Here is a 24,418-nt window from a genome sequence, read left to right as displayed (position 1 = left end):
CAGATCGAAACCGTGCTCACAAATGCTTGCTGGCACATAAACGTGTCTTTAAAAAGTGTTTTCTATACTCCCTATCTGAGTGTAATAGGAGTGTATGAAGGGTGTGAGTAACGAGGCATCACCATTCTTGTGAAATGGAAATATGTGGACACTTAGCTCTGCAGCTTTCAGTGTCCCAGGGATGCAAACCTGCTTTTTGTCTGGTGAATGAATGGTGTGAGTTAAACCTGCCCATTTCTTTGCAACAGTAAAAGCAAAGCAGGAAGGAAAATATGATTCTATCAGCCAGCACACAATTTATATTCAGATGATTTAACTAGCATCATACCTAATGTGAGCAATGACTAAAACTTCGATATTGACTCATTCAAATGAAAATATTTGTAAAAATAATACCCTTATTATTTGAGAATTATTTGGAATTTAAAATCATACAGTTAGGAAGTATCACATACAACTTACTCAAGCTAAACTGTATGAAGTTCACCATAAAAAGACTTCTGTGTTATGAGATATTAAAACAGACAGCAGCACTCCCAGTTTTCTTGCAATATGTATTTCTGTAAAAAGTTTATAAACTAAATTAATTGAATTTTTGCACAAAGTTGATATAGCATATGAATTTATACAGCAAAAGCTTAATACTCTTACCTATAAACATGTAACAAAATTAAGGATAACAATTGCTAAAAAAATACAAGGCATCTTTGCCATTTATGTTTAGAGTAATATATAGCCAGTTATAAGTTATTAAAAAGTGCACAGCAAAAGCCCAATGAATACAATCCTTTCTGTGCCACTCCATAACTACTGGAAATTTTACAATCAATAGAGGGGAGAGGAAAAAAGGGAAACCCCAGATTGATAGGGAAAGTGCAGTTTTGTTTTCTACTATACATTTTATTTGCAAACCCCCTTTATTTTCTAAACAATATTTGGAGTATGTTATTCACACTAGGACTCTGGAATAACTTGGTGAATATCACATCATTTTAACCACATATGTGTGCATATAAATATATCAAAATTACCATGTAATCAAATGAAAGCCTTTTTCAAGAAAACTATTATTTTCTCTTCAGAAAACCTCACACGTCTATAAAAGTGTTTTTACTAACATTATGAAGTTGTTATTTTCTGAACTTCTAAATCCAACTTAATGTGTCTGCCTACTCTGTTCTTTTCTGACCATGTAATCTGATATAAATCAGATTAGGTTTAAAGGTTTGAGATACCTCTGGACTTGAATTTGAATGGTTTCAGTTCCCACTGTGTGGTCTCATTTAATCTCTTGACCCAAGATTCCTGTCTCTTAACTGTCTGGCCAATAACAACTTTGTCAAATCAAGACAGTACAAGGCAGCAGACAGGAAATATCCGGTTGTCAGTTATATTTGGAATATCACTGTTGACTTCAGTGGTGCAGAAAACAGCAGTAGTAGCTAATATATCAGGATCCAGATTCTCAAAGAACTGCTGTGCCTTAAATACCTTTAAAATTCTGTGCCAAAAGAACCAACCAAATAGAATCCATAGAACCAACCAACCAACCAATCCAACCAATCCATAGAAATCTGTGGGTAGAAGTTAAATGACTTCTGATATAAAATTTGCCAACCAGATCCAACAAAACCCCAACTAGTAAAAATAGACTTTTTCAGCTACAATCTGTCATATCTTTTCTTAAGCTGCCTGGCAATAATGGATGTTGCACAACAGGAGCGCTGAAAGTACTTTGTGTTATCAGAGTTTTCCAAAGATACAGAATTGTAAGCTACAGAAAGCATATAGAAGATAGTACCTTGTATTTAAAGTTTTATTTTTTAAACTCCTAAGAAGGTATCTAGCGAGTGTCAGAAAAAATGTCAGAGCTGTATTATTTCCTCTGAGTATTTGCTGTTCTTAAGTGCATGATATGCAAAGCTTTGAACTTCAGGATGCTATATGCTTGTTGAAAATATTAACTGTTGGCCAAATTCTGCACTTCAGGATCAAGTACAACTTCTAACAAGCTCCAAAAATCTTTGACTGATTACAGAAACAAAAAGTAGCCCTTCTTCTTCCTCTGTATTGTGATAGCATATATAAGAATAAAACATCTGTACTTTGGAGGGAGCATTTCAATTTCATGATTTTTAGTTTCAGATAGTAATAGTGAACAGCAGATTTTTTATTGTTTAGAGTCCAAAAAGTCTTTACAGATGGCTCTAATAATATCAGGAACCATCTGCTCCAATCCTGTGAACTCCCTGGTGAAGAAAGTATGAGATTCTCTTGGTTCAGAAGCCATGTCTTTCAGATCATCCAAAGGTGCCCAGGCAACACCAACAGAGAAGACTGTTATTCCTGCAAAAAGGAAATAGAAAAAGACCATTTTGCCTGCAGATCCAAAAAACCCCAGCCATTTCTACATTAATGAATCAATGTGGATCTGAAAAGTATGTTTCAACACCTGCAATCTGTCAAAGATAATTAGATTTTGCCACTAAATACCAGGAATTAGATTTGTCTCAGGAAAAATCCTGAAGGAAATCTGAGGTGTCATAAGAGCTAAGGTCTGAGTTGTTCTTGTAGTGACACATAGGATTGTAGCAGTTACAATGTCAGTCTTGAAACATAAGTAGCACTCTGTAAAATTATTCTGAAAGTAAGTTTGGTTCCTTTGTGTATACTTAGTGTCTTTATATACTTATACTTCAAGCCCAATAAGCTTTTTGGCCACAACTGCTTATCCCCTTCGTAGATGATGATGGAGCCACTTGGCTCATTATTGGTTCTACTGTTTGGGGAAATGAGACTGGGTATATGTTGATCCCTAAGGTGCCATAAATGAGTCTAGGCATACCTGGCTCTGTATTACTGGTTGCTACGGTTTTTTTCACCCTAATGGAAAACAGTTCCTAGATGGAACATTACATTTTGCTGAATTCAAAGTATGATACTTTACAAACTTTAAAACCTTAACACTTGCAGTGCAGCAGAAATACAATGGATTCCACCGTTTTTCAAAATGCATAATTTACCTGCTTTTTGTGCAGCTGCAGCAGGTCCTCTAACATCATCGTAAGACTGACCATCAGTCAGAACAACGAGGAAATTCTTGTTAGGTCCATCTTTCACTGGCCCAAACACATTCCTGGTTGTGTAAGAAATGGCATCGCCAGTAGCGGTGCCCCCGCTCATGTAGCGGATGTTGCGGATGGCAGACAGGACCTTTTCCTTGGTGACGTAGTCGGTGAAGCCGAACTCGGGTCTCTGGTCGTAGGTGAACTGCACGGCTGCCACCTTGGAGCCGATGTCAGAGATCTCAAAAGCTTTTGCCACGTTGCTCACGAACTCGAGCACGAGGCGGAAGTTGCTCTCTCCAATGCTGCTGGAACCGTCTATCAGGAAACCAATGTTGACAGAGTTGTAGCAAGTCTTGCTACACAACATCTGCTCATGTGAGCACAGCTTTTGGACAAGAGGTTTTACATATTTGGTAGTGCCAAACCAGGTGGGCATTTGGTAAGAGAAGAAGCCGTTGTTTCGACAGACAGCCTGTTTGAAAACATAAAGGGAATGGGTGAATGCCAACTGAGTGTTCAATGATAACACTCAGACACCTATGATTTCTCTTTGAAAAGCAGGTTAGAAACTAAGCCTCATGGTGGGAGCTTAGGATGGGTTTCTGTGTGCTTCTCTTTAAAGAAATTGAAACAGCTGCTCTTGATGTCAATGTAAACCATAGAGAAGCTTATTTTATCCAGTAATAAAGCCAACCCTGCCCCCCAAGCTATGAAAGCTTTCAAATTATTTAGCTTTATTCACAAGAAGTGCAACAATTGAAAGTTGTAATTTTGTTTTGTGTACGTGAACAAAGTCATGATACTAAATAGCCAAAGAATTGAAATTTCAGTATTTTAGCTTATACACTGAAAATTAGCCTCTGTGTTTTCCCTTTGAACTTGGTAAGACCTTTGGATTTTTAATCTATAACATGTCACAAACACAGACAGATTTGGGTAGAAATATAGATCCAGGTCATTCAGAATAAAATCTCTTTTCCCCTAGCTTCCATCAGATGCAGGTGAAGTACAAGGCAACTGAAAAAGGGGTTAAATTCAAAATCGGCTCTCCAGCCAAGATCAAAATACAGGAGAGGACAGGCCTCAGCCACATAAGGTCATGTCTTTCTGTGCCTGTACAGGGACAGACAGTGATAGTACAAGGCAAAGAGATCTCCCAAAACAGGAGAGATCTAGAGCAGATATTAGGAGGGAGTGCTTTACTGTGAGGATGGTGAGGCAATGAGGATGGTGAGGCACTGGGACAGTTTACTCAGAGCAGTGGATGCCTCATCCCCAGAAATGTTCAAGGCCAGCCTGAGCTGTCAGGTCTGTTGGGTGGCATCACTGACCATGGCAAGGGGGTGGGAACTGTATAACCTTTAAGGCCCTTTCCAACCCAAATCACTCTGTGGTGCTTCTGAGGGTGCATAAGGTTGGACCTGTCTGCAGTACCTCTGGGCTCAGCAGCTAGATATCTTATCCCTAAGAGCTTCATTCTGTTCATGCCATTTCTGCTGAAATTAGACATCTACAACTTCCCTGTGGAAAATGACTGGTTTTCTCACTGCAGAGTAAGTAAAGACCTACTGATCAGAAAGCTCATGTGAGAGATTGGTATTTGAATTCCTGCTCTAACTCAAAAGGAACAAGATCTAAAACTCTGCATACAAGATCAAAGCCTTGTACACAGACTTGCTAGGATGTGTTTTTCCATATTTTCTGTCCTCTTAGTAGTGAAAGTAAGTAAATAATTATCCAAAGAGCAGGTAAGAAATAAGCACCTCCCTGTCTGCCCTTTTGTGAGACAGAATGTATCACATCAGCATGTCATTGCTTTGGCACATTCAGCCATACCTGAGATAGGGGAATTTCCTGCACTGAGAGTCTTCATGCAATTACAAATTCCAGGAGCTACAACGTGGCCAAGCTTCTGAACTGGGAGGACAATGGTACCTTTGTGTGGACCCTTTAGCAAGGAAAATTCTCCAGTGTTTCTGTAACCTTCCTTCTGCTCGTCTTAAATCACTTATGAGCAGGGATAATTTAATCAGCTGGTTTGAGAGAATATTTTTATGTCTATACATCTATGTGAGTTATTGTATATACATATATTAGTTCATTAGAATTTTACTATAAATTCTCCAGAATTATATTCATGACTGAAAACCAAATAATGACATTCTTTCTTACTTTGTCAACAAATCCAATGTCTTGTACCATTCCCAGCTCCTCTGTTGTGGGTTTTGCTACAGACACAATGAACACATTGACTCCAAATTCTCTGGCCACTATGCCAGCTTCTTCTAGGTCATCTGAGGGCCAGCCATCCAGAAACACCACAATGATCTTGGGAATTCCCTTCCGTGCTCCATTTTCCAAAGAGAAGAATTTCTGAGCTGTGTACTTCAAAGCTTTGCCTTGTTTTGAACAGGAAAAGAACATGAAGAAATAATGCATACAGTGATGGTACATTCTGGGATCAGCTTCCCATCTGAAATATGTTTTAAGTACAGGACACAGCCAGTGCAGCATTGAATTGGTGCCCCAGGAAATTTGATAGTAATGAAGCTTGGGCAACCTCTAAGTTAAAAACTAATGACCCTAAATCATTATGACAAATGACCTCTCCCCCCACCAAAAAACCCCACAGATAAAGCTGAGGTGGAATTCCCTGAGATGTTTTTTTGCTCGTGGGTCTAGTTTCCTACTAGGAAGTAGGTATATTAGTACCTGCCAAATGGATTGGAAGGAAGAAAGTTTAGGAGCTACCTAAATTTAGCTTGTGAGATGCAACATAATTAAATGCTTAGTTTCATTGTCTGGCTGGTTTTGTCTGTGATAATTAATTTTCTTCAGATTAGCTGTAGGGACTGAGTTTTGGGTTTGTGTGGAAAACTGTGTTGACAGTAGGGGGATGTTCTTGTTATTGGTGAGCAGCTCTTGCACAGTGCCAAGGCCTTTCCTGCCTCTTGTGCCACCCTGCCAGTGAGAAGGCTGGGGGTGCACAGCCAGGACAGCTGACCCCAAGCTGACCACAGGGATATTCCACACCATATACTGTCATGGTCAGCCTGTAAAGCTGTGGGAAGGAGAATGAAGGAGAGGGGACATTTGGAGTGTTGGCATGAACTGTTAGGTGAGCTGGAGCCTTGCTTTCCTGGGGGTGGCTGAACACCTACTTACCCATAGGACATTGTGGATGACTTCCTTGTTTTGCTGTGCTTATGTGAGTGGCTTTTGGTTTCCCTAATACATTGTCTATTGATCTACACATTTTCTCATTTTCCTCTTCCCAATTCTCCCCCCATCCCACTAAGGGAAAGTGAGCCAGCTGCTGCATGGGGCTCGCTTGCTGGCTGGGGCTAAACCATGATGTCTTCTCACCACCACTTACTCCTTACTCCTAGTCTAACTCTTTAATTAGCCATCCAACAAGAAAGAAACACTAAGCCTTTTATGAATTTGTCTCAAGATATCATTCTGTTACTAGTGAAAAGTCAATTACTGTTAAAATGCAGGAAGCATTTATACAAGTATTAACACTTGTACTCTAATTAAATGTGTAATAAGCATGCCTAACTTCTAGAAATTAAATGTGAGATGTGGCAATGTTCTAGTGGAAAATCAATGAAGCTGATTAGGGTAAGTGTGGCATCTATAAGGCTTCCTGACCTATGTGAATTATAGGAACTTCAACATTTACACACACACTTACACATATATATATATATAAAAATACATAAAGAAGTAATTCATGTTTTTGGGGAAAATGAGCTCACCTGTATTGGAATTGCCTCCTCTGAAACCTAATTCCTTTATGGCAAACAAAACTTCTTTTGTAGCAGTAAAGTTTTTCAGATAGAATTCAATTTTTGGATGTTCACTGTGGAAAAGTAAAACAGAGTAATAAGGTTCACTTTTCATACTGGCATTAGCAAGCTAAAACACACTTGGAATAGTTTTGCTCATTATAGTATATATTCTTCTGTGGGTTTTAATACTAAAATGTAAGTATGCTTCTTGCTTAATAAGTCTTGCAATCCTTTGGAAGAGGAATTATCTACTTGAATGGATAAATTAAGGACAGCCTGATACTCATGCTTATCAAACAGCTGAAAACATTAGGTTGAAAATACATAAAGAAAAAAAGTTGAACATGCCAGACATTAAACTAAATGCATCTGTGTTATTAAAGATCAGCAGGTTTTCTACTATTTGTATGATAAATACCTTCCTTATAAAAAAATTCCTGCAAAGCACAGTTTGCGTGTTTTGATTTGAGAAGTTCTAGGTATGTTAGCTACTAAGAAATTAAAGACTTTAAGTATTCTGTCTCCAGATTTCATTTTTAATTTGTAGTAGAAAGCAAAAAACATGTGACCAGTTACAATTTGAAAAATGTCAGCTGTAATATTTTATCAGTTGGTAAGAGCAGGTTTTTGTTTTGCACATGTACATAGTCATTAGGGATTATTCTCTCTACAGTTTTTAGAAACTGGCATCTCTCCTTTGCAGTGTGTTTCCTGCTGTTCTGCTAAGATGAGATGCAAAGCTACAGCAGAGAGACTGAAAAATCCAGCTGCTCCCTAGTCAATTATCAGACAGAAAATGTTCTAATTTGTTATGCCCTCTTACATGCACATCTCAGTATAGCAAACAGTGCTATATACAGAGCAAACAGTGCTACGGCTCAAGAGCTTCTTTCCCTTGCTATTCATCAGCCATTATTGAGTGATACTGTTCTGCAAAAGGAGAAATGACATGTTAATTGGTTTCTCTAATCAGTTACTCCATTCTATTTTGTGTAGATCTGTTCTTACCTGGCCTGTACAACCCCAACATGAGGCCCTTCTGTTCCAATTCCCAACATTACAGCTACTTTTCCAACAAAGTTTTTCTGCAGGTTAAACCTGCGTTGGCCAATGTTGTAGCTTCCATCAATGAGAAAGGCAATATCAGCTTTACAGTCTGTGAACATCCAAAATAATTATACTTATTAACACCAAATAAATGTTAGGATTCTGCTTTGCAAAAAAGTTAAATCTGTGTGTTCTTACCTTTGTTTCCAGCCTTTTTATCAAGAGTCTTCTTAGGTCTTTTACCTTCAGTGAAAAAAGCAGTATGGATCATTTAAGAACAAGAAGATGAATGGACTGAGGTAAACCAGAAGAAGCTCTGACTACAGAAATTACAGTGCAATCTATCTGCAGTAGGAATTGTCAATCATTTTAATAATTAAACTTGGGCTACTACTGCTTTGCTCCTTGGAGAATATTCTTTTTCCAATGAAACAGCGTAACCTTCCTTTCTACACCTGTCTGACTGATTACTGAGTTGTACAAAGCCAGGTGGATTTCTGTACCTCATCTTCCCAAGCGCTACTCTTTCTCAGTTAGCAACCCTGCTGTACAATGGATTTTTTATGGTTTGGAAGCCAACCATGATTTAAACTGTAAACCAGGTGGTCTGTTCACAAACATCAAAGTCCAGTGTTTATACAGCACTAACCTTGTTTAATGCAGCATTTTCTGTGGTGAAATTCACATAAGAACTAAATTCCTGCTATGCATGTCCTGACAGCGCTCAGCTGTTCAGCAGTTCTGTAAGAAGGAATGCATTAACTCTGCCTTCTCCATCACTTAAGAAGAATGAACATCACATGAGCTCATGAGCTTTTACCTTCCTCTGTGTTATCTCTATTACTTTTCAAAAATCATTCCAGTTTTTTTCTTAATTTGCATGAACATTAGTGAGATCAGAATCAATCTCCAAGATTACATATGATTCCTCTTTTTTTCTGGTGAAAGAGACACTGCAAAACCAGATACTGCAGCCGTTTTCTTCTTTAAAAATGAATGAGTCTCATGAAACACATTCTCTTAGCCAGGGACTTGCACACTGCAGTGCATCCCCTCAGGAGGGGCTTCCCTTGATGTGGAGATCACGTACCTGTAGAAGGACGGGCTGTTGACACCGATCGTCCAACTGCTTCAAGTGCCGTGCTCTTGGGACCTGCTAAAATGAGAATACTTTTACTGGATTTTAGTGTATTTAGATAAAGATACGAGTGCTTGAAGAAGTACTGTAATTTCTTTGTCATCTGCCATTAGCTGCACTGGGAGTAGGACACGAGCCTAGACAAACCTTTGGTGTAATCCAGTATTGCAGTCCTTGTTTTACAGGTAATTCATTTATGCATTTGAAACAACAGCAGCTGATGAGTAATTACAGCATATATATCTGATGAGAGGTTTCGAGCTGTAGTAGTCATTATTTCCAGCAGATAAAGAGAGGACTTGATCTGGAGAACTGGATTTCACCTTTACCCTCACCAAAAGCACCTCAAATTCCAAGTTCTCAGCTAGCAACTCGCAATGAGCACTATACAAGGAATACTAGTATCTTAGAGATAGGAGGCTGAATTTAGCTGTGTAAACAGTAAGAACGCATTACAGAGGTCTGCTTCACAAATCTATGTGAGCAAACACCCGCTTCAATATTTTTGAAACCACAACAACATACACAACCAATAGGTTTCTGCCTATGATTTTATGAGGGTGGTTTAGCCTCATCTGGGTGGCAAAGCGTGACAACTGGTTTGCAATTGGGCAATTAATAATTAACAACCTCAACAATGAGGACAGAAACTTCTGGACAAAACCACTACATTGCACTGTAGCTTAGTGACCACATCACATATAAGTTGATGTTACTACTATTTTTGGAGGGTCAGTTTTCTCTTTGCATGGAACGCTGCACAAGGTATTTGAAGGGCCTGACGAAACGCCATTGCCTGCACAAATGCAGGCAGAGAGAGAGAAGGGATAAAACTAAATGGCTGGAAGTGGCAGGAGGACTGAACTGCAGTGACAGGATCAAAGCACTGACTTTGATACCTTAAACTGCCATGGAACTGTCAACTGCCTGCTATCATGTCATTATATTCCAAATAACTGACCCATCTTTATGTATCAGCTTCTGTTACAGACTAGCTACTCTAGCTGGAATAGTTTTTCTTTAGGTAAGTGAGGAAATACAAAGTTAAAATAATGAATTAGAAGTGAAAACTTCTGTTGCTAAACAATTACTTTCTTTATGCATACAGAAGCACTGAGGAAGTGTCCCACAGTTTTGCCAGAGCTTCAAATATAGTTTGCAAAACAGTAAGTGTGATCCACCTACCAGTCACTGAGAAAGATGAAGCCCATCTGGAGAGCACCTGAGACTGGATCCCGTTAGCATTTACGGCAGGGTAGTTTTCCTGTCCTGGGAGAGTCTGTACCCTTACAGCTCCTCCTGTGTTGGTAATCACCCCACTAAGGTTGAAAAAGAGTTAGTAAAAATCAGACATTTTAGTCACAAGAAAATGCAATACAGGTAATACCATCATTAGAATTTTTGTCACCAGCCTTCTCAAAAAGATGCAATAGAAGCAGGCAGTTGTGCTCAGGCTAGAACAATCTGTAAAGACTTTTAGAATATAGAATAATAGAATAAACTATTCTACAGAGCAACACACAGATTTATTTCAAAAAGTCAGGAAAGCCTAAAATTCTGGCACTTAGACTAATGCAGAACAGTGATGCTTCAGGCCATATCAATTCCTAAGTGACAAGGATAAGAAGCGTCAGAACTGTCAGATCTCTTTTTATGTGAAAAAGAGAATAACTGAAAGAACAGTTATGATTTTTAGAGGTCAAAAGTCAAAGTTGTACTTCTCTTAGAGGGAGCAAAACTTTATGCCTTGTAGTACATGGGCAGGTACAGCTCTGTGGGAGACAAGCAATCATTTAATGACATTTAAACACAGCAATGTGTGCCTTTGTGTTTACTTTTTGATTCTGTTTGGCTTCCCACTTGAAAAGACAACCTGGCCTAATCTGATTTAGAATATTGTGAAAATAGAATAATCAGGACCACAGTTTAGAAAACTTTACATATATTTCTGATGAGATCTGGATATCTGTGGCAAAGGCAACTTCCACATAAAATTCTATTTGGAACAGCATTAAAAGACATTTATTCTTCATGGATGTGACTTGCATTTCTAAATTGAACCATGATTATATACATTTAATTCTAGTAGCTTGGAATCGTTTCAAAATCTACAGATGTATTTCTAGATGAGAATGTTTTACAGAGTATATAGACCAAGGAGCTTTAGTAAAGTTACCCTAAATTAATTTAAAATCAGATTATAAAGTTAGCAAATACAAACAGCACTTTATAGTTCTTAAAAAAACCAGGGAGATAAAAATCAGATGAGAGCCATTAACTGGTTAGTTTTAAATGACAGGAAAATTCAGTAAGTCAAAATTATCTTTGAGAAAAATGACACATAAATGTACTTAGAATATTTCAATCTACTTAGAATATAAATTTCTTCTCCAGTACCAGGTTCTCTTAGGCATTTAAGCCTTCACAAGTGTCTCAGTCTTAATGGATAAGGAAATGTGTCAAATAGAATGTGTTTAATTGGAACAGTTACTATTTTAAGCTTGTGCTTGCAATTTTAGTGAAGATACTTTGGGCTTACATCAGCAAACCTGACCCATGACCATGTTAGTTCCTAAGAAGAGCTCAGTACCTCTTCCCACTTTTTTGGTTGTGGACTCACAACTTTGAGTGCTGAACTGAAGAAAAACATTCATAGTGAAAGCTCAGCCTAAGAAGCATTTCTGGAAACAACAATTTAAGCTTATTATAGGACACTGTGATGGGTGATGTCTACATCATTCCATTTTGTCTCTTGGTCTTTACATTTTAATTGCAACAATAATAATTAAATTTAATTGAAAATTCTAGAGGAAAATAATAATCTACCTAGTCTCCCCTAGGAGAATTTGGAACCAGCTTCACAGTGAAGATGGAGTAGAATTTTTTGCTCCTTATCTACTTGTTGAAAATATGTGATGCTGTATTTGAGCACAAGTCAAAGTTCCCTGCTGCCTTCTGAAGATACACACCTTCCATACAACAGCTCTGCTACTTTTAATGTCAGTGGGGCTGATATTAGATGTGAATGTAACACGACCTGTAGCCTTAGGAAAGTTACTCCTTCTTTCTTGCCATCTTGTTCTGTAGATGAGTTAACAGTTTAAGGCCATCTTTTACAATCTGATCAGTTTTACCTGGGATGCTTCTTCAGGTAGGTCTACTCAGAGTACATGTTTATATCTGCTGATGTGGAGCAAACCATATATTGCCAGTTCACCTTTGTGTTTTGAACCATATTGGCAAATTCCTTTCTGCAATGATTTATGATTGACTTTTAAAACAAGATTCATCCTGTGTGGGTCTGCAATGGTTTTTAAAGAGTGAAGAAGTGCCTCTGCTTTCCTCAGAATGACTTATGCCACTGCAATCAGCTTTGCTTTTCACTGCTCTGCTTTGCTCCTGTGTGACTGACTTGCATGCTATGGCTGCTTTGATTAAACTGGAGCTCAGCAGGTTTTCCAGGAAGAGCTTTCAGTTCCCTACTCATTATGCTGCTGCCAGTGCTGCTTAACAGGGGCTTTATGTAAAAGCTGTCAGTCCATTCTCTTGCCTAGCTTGTTAACAGCAACCTGTAATTTATACCTAAATGGTATTTTTCACTCAAAATGGACACAAACAGAAAAGCAGATAGACACAAGGCAGTAATCCTGTACCTCACTGCACAACAGCTTGTGAAAGGAAGTGTACCAGCCAAAGGTAGCAGAAAGATCTTATAAAATACATGACTTAAAAATCAGCTAAGACATACTTAAAAATCTCAACTGAATCAAGATAAATCACCACATTTTTAAATGCAAGGTTTTTAAGATCCCCATGCACTTCCTCAGTGCGCAAGAATTTTTTCTTTGCACTGTTGGAGAAAGAGGCACAGGGTGTTGCAAACTCCTTCCAAATAATCAGCCTTTCTCCATCACCCCAAGAATTATCCTCCTCGTCTCCAAGCTGGTGTCCTGGTGCTGCCTGATTACCATCAATCACTGATATGGAGCCACTCAGGATTTCATGCCAGCATCCTCAGGACCCCTAAGCTGTGTTCTTTCTTTCTTCCTTTCTTTCTCTGCACCCCTATTGCTTTTGGCAGGAAAGAAGTTCAGCAGCAGAAGTAGGCATGATACCAAAATTTCCCAGGGATATACAGCTGCTCAGAAATCCCTTTGGCCAGACAACCTTTTTGCCAATATTCTTCTAGCAAACACTGGGGCAGCTCAGGTGCCATTTGTGTTTATGGGCTCTTTGTGGCCAGCTCAGTAATACCATGATATGCTTTTGTTAGACTTGAGTTCTGGGACCCCAGTGCTTAACGAGGACTGGTTTCACCCTTTGACAAGTTAGGAAGGTTATGAAAAAATTACATGCCTATTTAACATCTAATTACTACCACATTGGACTAGGTCTCCATTCAGTAGAATTGGCACTGGAACAGAAGTGCACAAGCTGAGAACCTAGTCCTTCATTTGACCTTCTGATTATTAATCCAATTAATCACTCAGTGGTAGATTTAACTCAGTTCTTCATGCCTACATAGTGTCAGCCTGGTAGGAGGTTCTGCATTCTTCCCTCAACAAATAAATCTTTTATCCTTCTGCCCAGAAAAATAATAATATTAAATAAATATTTTGTTTCCTGAGAGTAATTACACATAAAATAAGAGAAAAAGCCAAATATAACAAGCTAAAACAGGCAGAAAGATTATTCATCTATAGTACACAGAATTATTTGTAGCTGAATTCTGCTAAATTATTTTCATGTATTACATAGTATTTCCTTGCATTAATAACTGCCTCAAAGTAATGGAACTACTCATAGGACTGAGCACTATTTGATTTATACAAAATTATGGACTCCAGCTTCAGTGTAGACCCAGCATGCAAACTGAAGTGTGTGTGGAAGGGAAGAGACCCATTTGCAGTTTAAGAAACAACCATTTGCAGTTTAAGAAACAGAATGAGCCCTGCTCCCACTGATGTTTCCTGAAATGCTGGGTGGTTGTCTGACACATGGCAGGTGACACAGGGCCAGGACCCAACAGTCTAAAGGTACAGAGCTATCTGCACTCACCAGGCAGTGACATGGAGGGTACACCTGGTTTGAAACGAGCAGTTACTTCAGGTGTTTGGAAGAAATTTACAGAATTTTCAAAGCACAGATCTACTTACGTCACAGTAACGGCAAACTCCAATCACCTATTGGGAATGTCTTCTTGAAGTTTTTTTCATGCCAACATGGATTTTAGACATTGCAACACAGGGCAAGAAGGAGCAAGTATCTTCTATGTTTTTGTTGGATTTTGCAGCCTGCACTGAAATTAGCTGAGAACTAAACAGCTATTGTCTTTTCTCCGTGCATCAATCCTTTTTTGCCAGGACTAGTTATGGCTGTGAACAGTTGCAGCAAAGCTACCAAAACATTCTCGTGTAGCAAATTCTGTTCAGAGAATGAAAGGTCAGCAGAACTAATAGCCCCCAACTTAAAGGCACTCTTCAGAAACAGCAGTTTTCCTAAACAAATAATTCTTCACCTTTAGTCTGCTTTTTCAAAACACCTTACTACAGTCTACCACACTCAGAGACTTGAACAAGATTAATTTAAATCCAATCTGGAAGACAGATTACAAAGGTGAGTATATTTTAATCTCTTTATCACTACTAGAGCCCTCATTATTCTCACAATGTCTGTGGAGAGACTGTTAGATGCAGGATGTACAAAAAGGGTTGCATATTTCACAAGTACAATTTATATTGACTCTTACTGTGGAAAATCGTGGATTTTTCTATAGCCTCATGTTTCTGGGCTGGAGAACAGTAGTACACATGGTTTGTAAGGTACAAACTTCAGTGAAGAGCTAAGTGATACATCATAAAATAAAGCTTGTTTTTCATTATCTAGGGGAAGACTATGCAAATCATGAAAGAAATATGCCTCTGCCATTCTTGTACCTCCTCATTTTGTAGAAGTATTTCCCAGCTGTGACAGAAGTGAGCCCCAGCAGCTTTTGTGGTGGGACTTTGCTAACAGTCAGTCACAGACAGCCTGGCAGGGGTGGTTCAAGAACGCTGCTTGGTTGAACCAGTCTGTGTCTTTTCAAAATATTCAAGAAATAGTCACTCTTTAGAAAAAGGTCTTGACAGCAAGAGGTTTTTTTTCTCTTTAAAGACATCATTGGCAAGAAATGGAATGTTAAAATAAATGGCTACATCACTAAATACAAACATTGCCTCAGTGGAAAAAAAAAAAAAGACAATAGAAAAAAATTTCAGTTTTCCTCAGTTCAAAAAAGAAAAACAAAGAAAAGCAAATTCAAAGTCACTACCTGCATTTGATCTAGACATTCTTCACAAACTTTTTAATATACCTTAGCTAGGAAGAGTGAAGAATCGAAGAGTAATTTTTTTAAACACCCATGAAAACTCTTAAAACACGCTAAATGGAGACCTTAATTCTTTTTACAGAAGCATCAGAAGGAAGCCTGTCTAACAATAAAATACACATGGAAACATGTAAATATGAGACAAACTCTTCAGCTTTAAAAACAAATAGAAACAGAGCCCCATGATACCTCCCAAGCTCCTATCTCCTCCTATAGTACCTTAGCCCCTAGATTCTTTTACAGCATTTGAGATGTTCCAGAGTTTCTACTCAAACCCCCTCCTTAAGTCAATTAAAAAAAAAAACCAAAACCCAGTTCATTTTAATTTACTTATACTGTACAAGAAGCCCAAATTTTGGAAATCTTATTAAAAGTTATAAAATTTTCATTGACACTTTAAATAAGATTCTAGATAGTAATGGCAGACTCCTAAATATTACTTAAAATGCTTGGAATGGGTTTTTAATGGCATTTAAAGTGTCAAGCAATGCATGCCAACTCAATGTTTTATTTTCATCATTTATCTTCGAGCCATTTATATTCCTGTAAAATTTTAAGTTTATAGTTGTGGGTATTTTAACATAAAAAATACTCTGATAGCTGCAGCATCACGTCAATATGTTCGGACAGAGCTTTCTTCTGTTGCTTGATGCTACAAAAAATTGGAAACCACTTTTCCTCCACTTCTTTTAAAGAGTTTGCTTGATGCAAGATTTTAAGAAAGTCAGAAAGTGAATCTGCTTTTATTCTTTAATTAGTTACTATTTATACTCTATCCTTCCATACCTACTAGTGATACAGAGGATTTTACAGTGAAAGTCCACCTGTGGACAATTCTGGGCCATGTCAGAGAAAGCTGACAAAGCGGTTTTCAGGAACACTCAAACACAACTCAGATAAGCTGCAAGCTGCACAGACATTCTTTTTTTATTTTTCCTTGTTTTCTCTTCTCCCAGTGACATTCCTATTGAGTTGATAGGACCCAAAGTCCAGAGAGATTTTTGCTATGATGGCATCAAAAGGCTAAGATTTGTAAGGGTGGCAGAGTCTATATAAACTCACTTAGCACATGGCTTAGCAATGATCTGACTTACCTGTGTATGGCAGCTCCACAGACACTCGAAAGAGAGGCATAAACTCCATCCCCAAAAACATAAAATTGCCACAGAGGACAGTTTGCTGGGCAAAGGACATCTTCTGTCCCCTTTCTAAGGTCAAGTCCTCTTGTAAAGCACGTGATAGCAGTAGAAGCTAAAGAGAAAAGAAGAACTTTTGACCTGAAAATCTTAAGGGTTTGTTGTTGGGATTTTTTTTAATGTCTCTATAGTTTCCAAATTTAAAGCAATATCTGAATTTGAAATTAGGTACAATGCCTATAAAGATGTCTTTGGAGCTTACAAATATACAGTTATGACAAGGAAGCAGACACTTCAAAATTACTTATGGGAAAAAAGTGGCAGGAAAAAATCTCCCGTGAACAAACAACATTAAAATAATATCAAGGAACATTACACAAGGAAAAGCAATCCATATCTGTAAATTTACTGCAGAGACAGATGGGCAAGGGGAAAACCTTTGAGGGCTGACAGACCAGAGATGCAGGTGGCCGTTTCCAAGGAAGAAATGAAATCACTCTGACATCCCCACAGAAATCTCCAGCCATAAGATATCTATGAGTCACTTGGGAAATTCTGAATTTTTTCTCCAGTGGCATTCATGAAGCAAGTTGACAGCAGCATTTCCCTTAGATTTCCCTTAGCTTCTTGCAATAAACCCTACTGAGGCCAGTGTTAAAAAAAAAAAAAAAGAACACACATCTCGTTGCTCCAGTAATACAGTAGCATCTAGAACATTGGTATCAAATAATTACAGTGAAGTTCAACATCATTATCATTGTGCAGATGACTGTCAGATTCATCCAGTGATACAAAAGTTATTTATTCTGCTGAGGCACATGCATTTTTTATGTAGAACTCCACTTTTTTCAGTCTCCAGGTTACCATCATTAAGCTTTCACTGTGCTTGCCTGTGTACAGTGAAGGTATGCAGACACAGATTAACATCAGTACACAATTTCACTTGGCAAACTGGTGCTTTTTCTTTTGAAAACATTGAGGTCTTTATCTTGCATAGTAACTACCATCTTTCTACTACACAAAATAGCACAGTCCCCTGCTCTGTTGTGCACAGCAAATTAGAGATTTGGTTTAGATCCTTATCAATTCAGCAGCACAAGTCCAACCCATGCCTGGCTGTTTATTCTGAGCTTCCTAAGGCACCTAGAACGTGCAAGAACCTTTTCTAAATGCCCCTGGAATACTACCTTTGCACAGTGAGTCTTAAGATGAAAGCTGGCAGAGGCTGGCCAAGGTAGCAGAGCATGCACCACAGCATTATATGGCAAGGACTGTATGTTTCAGAGATCAGTGATCTGTCTCTCACCTGCTTTTCTGCCCACTATTATCATTCTTGCCCTGGGCTGTTTCCTGACCCCAACATATGCTGCTTATAAATGAAAGCACTTGGAGCAGATGCTGTTCTTCATCAGGGAATGGAAAAGATGATACCTCCAGCTAATCTCACTGATTTTAGAGGTGAAAAGCAGAACAGTTGCAGCCAGAAATGGGAAGCATGTCTGTTCATTCTGTGTAAATTGAACACACACATTCCTCGACTATGCATGTAATTTTACTCTTAATTATATACAATAGTCATTAAAGCTATGTTAAAACAATGTTAAACTATCTAATCCCATCTTCCTGAAAAATTGTTGCTGCTATTTTTTAGTACAAATATAGGACTTGTATATGCTGAATCTGCCTATACAGTTCAGATTAAGAAGAAAAGAAAGCAGTAAGCACTTTTTTATTTTTCCCTTCTCAAGATAATAAAAGTCGTCTACCTAGCAAGAACTAAAGTGATTTTATCTGATTCTCAAGTATTCTAAGAAATAAAAAAGTTACTTTTAGGACTTAGTCTTACCTACTCACATCCTAGCCATGCTTAGTCTTATTTAATTACCTTAAAAACAAAAGATGGAAAAATCAAGCAGAATCAGTGCTTATACCTAGAAGCTCCATAATTTCACAGTGAAAACAGCTATGTTATTGGTATGATAAAAAAACCTGATTTGCTTTCCTCTTTGAGTCCCCTAATCCTTCCATGGAAGTTCTACAAGTGTGTTTGCTAATTAATGGGCACTGAGCAAGTAGTAGCCACCAAATGACACCTAGCAAGACCATCAAACTCAAACAGCAGCTGCAAGGCTGGAAATCCTTGGGCGAGTAATTGCAATAAGCACCGCTGGTAATCTCTGCTCTCACAGCACTGCTTGTGCCTCTCACCCTGCAACATTTTTCCAGCCTGTAAAAGTGCAAGACACCACAGGAAGTTTTAACTCCTGTCATTTCTAATGTAATGTACTCGACTGAATCCCTTGGCTGGCTGTGCATACAGAGACAGTAATTAGATGTGTCCAGTTAACAAACCCTGTATCGCTTGGAGATCTGTATTTCCCTCATCACCAGGTAGTTACTAATTACTGTCATGTGGCAGGCTTTCGCATAGCACAGAAGATAGGGGAGGGAAATAATCTTTCTATGTTTTCCCTGGCAATCAAAACACAGAAATCCATTGTAGCCCAGCCACAGGATTTTTCTGTACTGGCAGCCCAAAGACTGTCATGATCCTTGTCTCAGGCTTCCAGGGGAAGGGTGCACGTTGCTGCTGTGTGAACTGAAGAGCTGACATGCTGGAGCTAGGGGATTTAGCAATTTATACCTCATTTGGATCAGCACTGAGGTAAAAAAACATAATTTCAGGAAAATAATGCTGTTAATTAAAAGCAACAATTTCATTTTAGTATTTTCTGTAGGTAGATACAGTTTTCTCTAAGCCATAACTATAAAACAGAGACTAACATTAGAAGTGTTTAGTGAAATATCAAAATGAAAGCAAATCTTTTTGTTGACTGCCAGAATTAAGCCTTACGATGTCAGCTCTGCAATGGATTTTGTTCTTCCCTGTTTGTTAATGCATCATCAGCTATCTAAACCACAAAACTTCGATGATTCATTGCAAACATGAAAATGTATTAATGAGGTCAGAATACTAGAATATGTTAAATTGTTTTTTGACAGCTTACTTACTTATCCTTCTCACTAATTTCATATATGATGTTACTACTTAAATTGAAGATGTGCTTGTTTTTGTTAGTCTATCTAAGATACTTCAACATGGCAAAAACTGCCAAAGAGCTGTATCTATATCTCAAGTAACTGAGATAAAACATGTATGCCTTAATCACCGTAATTGAAGAATGCAAGAACAGTAGCAGTGGAGGCATTTCTTTCAATACTTATGTGGTGCAACACTCTAAATCCAAGTACTTTTGGAAGAAAAACATGTATGTTTACAATATACAGGAAAGGATTCAGTTCTAGACTCCAACCATTCTGGACTCTAGTGAAGTTGTGACACCTATGCTCTGTTACATTCAGTTATGCCTTTAGAACCACAATAAAACAACTATCATCCCATCCTGTCAAGACACACACCCTACAAGCTTCACAGAAACACATTACATCAGAGTACCCTACAAAAGCAAGGTACAAAGAAAATAAACTGTAATTCTTCTGATTTAGGCCATATTTAAGGGTAGGGATGAATATCTTCCATCATTGTTGACCTAAAAAAAGAGAAAAAAAAAAAGCAAAGACTCACTTATCTTTTAAAACAACCATGTTTTTGATCATTCCATCAATTTCTGTCTTTTTGGTGCCTCTTGCCATCTACTTTGATTTTGCCATGAATAGCTGCCTCTTATGTCAGTCTATAAAAGTTGTGACTCAATTTTTAGCAGGAGCAACTGCTTTATGTTGTTCTAGAGGAATAAAACCCATAGACAAAATCTGATCCTTTCTAATCTTTAAGCTTTCACGCATTGCTTCGTGAAAACAGTTTGTTTATGCAAAGGAAGAAAGGAATCCTATGTACATTACTACAAAATTAAAAATAGGGGTTCCTATATGAAAATAGCTTTACGAGTTGTAATATAGATAAGTACATCCCTATTATGCTTCCTATTCTTTTAGTATTTAGTGGTTTTTTTCCAAATAGAAAGATTTTAGATCCTTTTTTTTTTTTATTTTGAGGTTTCAAATAAGCCTGCTTTTTCTATCTTAGGCAAAGGACATCGGTAGTTGGAAAAAAAAAAAAGACATACTAGTAAACCTCTGTTTCCTATTTTGGAAAACATGTTCACAGATTGCATACTAATTGATGTAAATCTCTAGTACATATCCTGATCTGGACAGGGGCAATGGGCTTTAGAGAAACCTGGTCAGGGCTATATAATTCATTTAAATCTGAGACCTGCCCTTTTCTCACCAGTGTAAGGCCACTTGCCATCACATGGCAGCGTTCACCCACCCGCACAGCCTCGTGTGTGGCAACCAGAACTGCTGAACTTGGCAGCATTTGTATCCATTCCAGTTGGAGTATAAAGAAAGGTTTGAGATGCTCCAAGGTCTCCACAAACACCATGAGCCTAAATACAGTAGATTCTTGAGGAAATTAATGCTGTTTCATTTCTTTGTACAACAGAATTTAGGCACCTTTATAAATGCAAGTTTCTAGTTCAATAACTAAATGCTGCTGAATTTAGGCTCAGAATAATGGTAAGAGGCAATATCTTACAAAAACTGTTCACATTAATGAGATTTTAGCTGGTTCCAGATACCTTCAGGTTACAGCAGCTTCTCCAGCCCTGAATGAAGCATCCCAGAAAATATTCATTTTTTTCCTGCCAGACTGTCAGCACTTCATCTATAATGCACCTGCAAAGTAAAAAAAGGGAAAGGAACTGGGGGGTTAGAGTAGGTTTTCCAATGCTGTGTAGTTTTTTTCCCTTTTTTGCCCTAGTAATTCTGTAACAGATACCTTTTATCAGTTTAGCCCAGAAGAATTTTCCAAATCTTTGATTCAACACAAAATGAGCAGCAAATCCTGATTCCTAATAACTGTAAAATCGTTAATACCAATTCAGAAAAGCTTGGGGTCACTCACCTTCTGCAAGCCAGGCCTGCATCTGGAAACACGTTCTTCTGGAGGCTCCTAACCTCCTTTGGTGGAAGGTTCCACTGAAAGGGGCAGACAAACTGCTTGCGTCCTTCTGTCACGTATTTCTCCAACTGCTTCCCGTGGCTCCTGGTTCCCATGGAATTATTCTGGTTCTAGGAGAGCCTGCTCTCCAGCAGCAAGGATGCAGTCCAACACAGGATGGTACAGTGGGCAGTCCCAGCCATAGCCTGCTAGGCATCCTAAGCATGTCCTTTTGCTTTCCAGGTCAAAATAATGGCACGGCAACTTAAAAATGTTTTTAATCAATGCCATGGTCTAAAATACGCCAGAGATCCTCAAATTGCCAAGCACTGTACGAGTGCCTTTATAACACACACAAACACACTCCCACTCACTCTTGCTACCGGCACTCCCCTCGACGGAGGGACACTTGTCACCAAGGCGCTGCTTCAGCCCGTGCCAGGGAGGAGTTTTCACCCCCCTGGAAGCGTTCCCAGACATGCTCCGTGCCCCAATGCAGTTTCCCACTGGCCGGCTCCGCGCACCCTTCCCAGCGGCGGTGGCCCCGCGGCCGGTCCGCGCCCGGCTCCCCGCGCATCCCGGAGAGGGGCGGCTCCAGCCGGGCGCGCCGGGGAAGGGCCGAGCCGGTACCTGCGGCCCGGTGCCCCCTGGGCGGGATGGGCCGGGCAAAGACGCTCCGAGGGGCAAACCCCCGCAGGATGTGGACGGGGAACAGCGGCCAACTCACCCGCGCCGTCGCTGCCGCGCACCGGGCCGGAGAGCAGGAAGGCGCCTGCAACAGACAGGGAGTGGGGTCAGGGCGCTGCTCCGCGCCCGCCCCGCCAGCCCCCGCCGGCCCCCGCGGTACCCACCGAGGAGCAGGACCGAGAGCCGCATGGCGGCGGGGCGTGCCGCGCCGAGGGCAGCCCGGAGCTGAGCCCAGGAGAGCGGCCGGGTCACCGCGCCGTGCCCTGCGCGCTGCCCCGCAGCTCCGGCGAGCCGAACAGCCCGCGGCGGCCACCGCTCCCGCTTTAAACCCCCGGCGGGCGCATGAGCACTGGGGCGGGCGGAGGGAAGGAGGGCGCGGGCACGGGGCTGGGCAGCTCCGCCGCTGGGCCCGGCAGGTGCTGCCGGCCCTCCCCCGCCGCGCCCCCCGCCGGCTTCTTCCGCTGGGAGCGGCGGCCCGAAGCAGCCGGCTGCGGCGACTCGCCTCCCTGCTCCGTAACTCGCCCGCTCCGGACGGGCAGTGGCCGTGTGAGGACGTTCCCGTGCCCGGGGAAGTGCCTTTGAGGTTTGCCTTCCCGTCCCTGCCCGCGCACCCCTGGATATCCCCTCCACCCACGGCTCTCCAACACCTCGTGGCAGGTGTCTTTACTCCAGATGCCGTGGGAAACGCGAGCGAGGTGTTCGCTACTTCGCCGCAACCTCTGCCCTTTGCTCGAAGCTGAAGGAAGGGACAGAGCTGTCGTGAGCCCTGCGAGGTGCGGCGCGGGGCTGCCGAGCTCGTCCCGCCCGCCCGGCCCGCCGGCCGCCGCCGTGCGAGGGCCTTACCTGGTCCCGCCGGGCGCTGCAGCGGGGAGAAGCGGGGGGTTTAAGCCTAACTGAATCACTCCAAGAGATGGAAATACCCGAACCGGCGTTTCGGGTATCCTGTTAGGTCTAAAGCGTTAGCGCAAATACTGCAGGTGCCTGCCTTTCATTTAAGTAAATCTTTGCTTAAATTAAATTAAAGGGGGGAAAAAAAAAAGCGGCAAAACCAAAACAACCACCCCCCTAAAAACCAACCAACCAACGGAAAACCAAACGAATCAAACCAAGCCCCCCAGTTTACAGCCCCATCCGTTTCCACAGCTGAATGCACACACGCACGTGTGCTGTGAAGCACCGGCTGGCGCTGATGTGCACGGAACAGGTCACTTGGGAATCGTGGGCAGAGGGCAGAAGTGCGTGTATTTTAACGAATGCCTTAAAATCGCATTTTGTGACGGCATTCAGCATACACTGCTTGATTTCTGCTTAGGACAGCTGCTCTCGAAATGAACTTTTAAATATAACTAAGCCTTCAGACTTCATAGGAATTAGGATTTGCCGGGGCAGAAAATTAAGTGTGGGTGAGCGTTGCAGCCAGCCCGGAGAGCGACCGGCTTTGGGAGGCAGCTGCTCAGGGCAACTTGTTTTAGGTTTTTTTTTTTTTTTTTTTTTTTTTTTTTTTTTTTTTTTTTTTTTTTTTGTGTTTTTTTTTTTTTTTTAAAGTCTCATTAAAATGCTCTTTGTGAAATATCTCTTCGTGTGATTGAAAATAAATATATTTGAGGTCTCTGCGATCCGTTCAGAGATATGTGGCCCTTAAAAGCAAAATAGGAATTATGACCGGGTAATTATTAGTAATTTATTGCATTTCCGGAGTTTAATTCAAACAAAGCACAGAACTGGTGAGAACACGATACCCCTTTCCCCCACAGCTTTGATCGTCCCAGCCACACATTTTTGTGCTTCCCACACAGGATAAAGGTGGTGATGCTTTCCTCATGACAGGGTCTTCTCCTACGGGAGCATCTCAAATGCAAAATTATGCAAGGCGGATGATGCAGATGTCAGGAACTTCTGCTGGCGTTTCTCTCAGCTTCTCAGGATCCCGAGATCTTGTCAAGAAATTCCTGCTCGTCAGCAGGCTCCCTCCACAGCAAGAGGTGCCCTCGAGAGGGTCGGTCACATTTCGCCTCCGTGACAGAGGCCGCCAAAAGGTGTGTCCCTGAGCTCTCCTTTCGTGAGGGGTCTCCCGCAGGTGCAGCCTACTCGGCACAATTTTTATCGCAACTCTCGTTCCCATTTCCTTAGAGGTATTTTTGAGAGAAGGGACATTTCCTCAATTTTTATTTTTAAAGAAAAAATCTGTGCAGACAAAGGGGCCGATGGCAGCTAT

The 24,418-nt window shown here is 40.4% G+C and overlaps 1 protein-coding gene and 1 long non-coding RNA gene across 2 annotated transcripts; both read right to left on the bottom strand.

Annotated features, from left to right (window-relative positions):
* Positions 1-534: 534 nt before the first annotated feature.
* On the bottom strand, positions 535-22,564 carry COCH (cochlin). The gene is made up of 11 exons (XM_038138961.1): positions 22,368-22,564; positions 22,244-22,288; positions 16,509-16,665; positions 10,233-10,366; positions 9,000-9,065; positions 8,108-8,152; positions 7,871-8,018; positions 6,830-6,933; positions 5,241-5,467; positions 3,024-3,540; positions 535-2,346 (listed from the first exon to the last, which is right to left on the bottom strand). The coding sequence occupies exons 1-11, from the start codon at positions 22,390-22,392 to the stop codon at positions 2,171-2,173; spliced, it is 1,644 nt and encodes a 547-aa protein (XP_037994889.1). The 5' UTR covers positions 22,393-22,564; the 3' UTR covers positions 535-2,170.
* On the bottom strand, positions 16,673-22,237 carry LOC119701821. Its single transcript, XR_005257197.1, has 3 exons — positions 21,481-22,237; positions 21,155-21,251; positions 16,673-20,101 (listed from the first exon to the last, which is right to left on the bottom strand). It is a non-coding gene; the product is annotated as an uncharacterized LOC119701821 (long non-coding RNA).
* Positions 22,565-24,418: the final 1,854 nt, after the last annotated feature.

Source organism: Motacilla alba, chromosome 5 (genome assembly GCF_015832195.1).
Source record: "Motacilla alba alba isolate MOTALB_02 chromosome 5, Motacilla_alba_V1.0_pri, whole genome shotgun sequence".
NCBI lineage: Eukaryota > Metazoa > Chordata > Aves > Passeriformes > Motacillidae > Motacilla > Motacilla alba.
The sequence above is the reverse complement of the archived record's forward strand: the minus strand, read 5'-3'. Positions and strand labels throughout refer to the sequence as shown.

Bases quoted from the DNA above. Each gene is read 5' to 3' on its own strand.
- COCH (XM_038138961.1), bottom strand. From the start codon at position 22,392: ATGCGGCTCTCGGTCCTGCTCCTCG. The intron at 10,367-16,508 runs GTAAGTCAGATC...TTTCAACCTTAG, and splicing joins TGTGGAGCTGCCATACACAG to TGGGGTGATTACCAACACAG. The intron at 8,153-8,999 runs GTACGTGATCTC...TTTTCACTGAAG, and splicing joins AACAGCCCGTCCTTCTACAG to GTAAAAGACCTAAGAAGACT.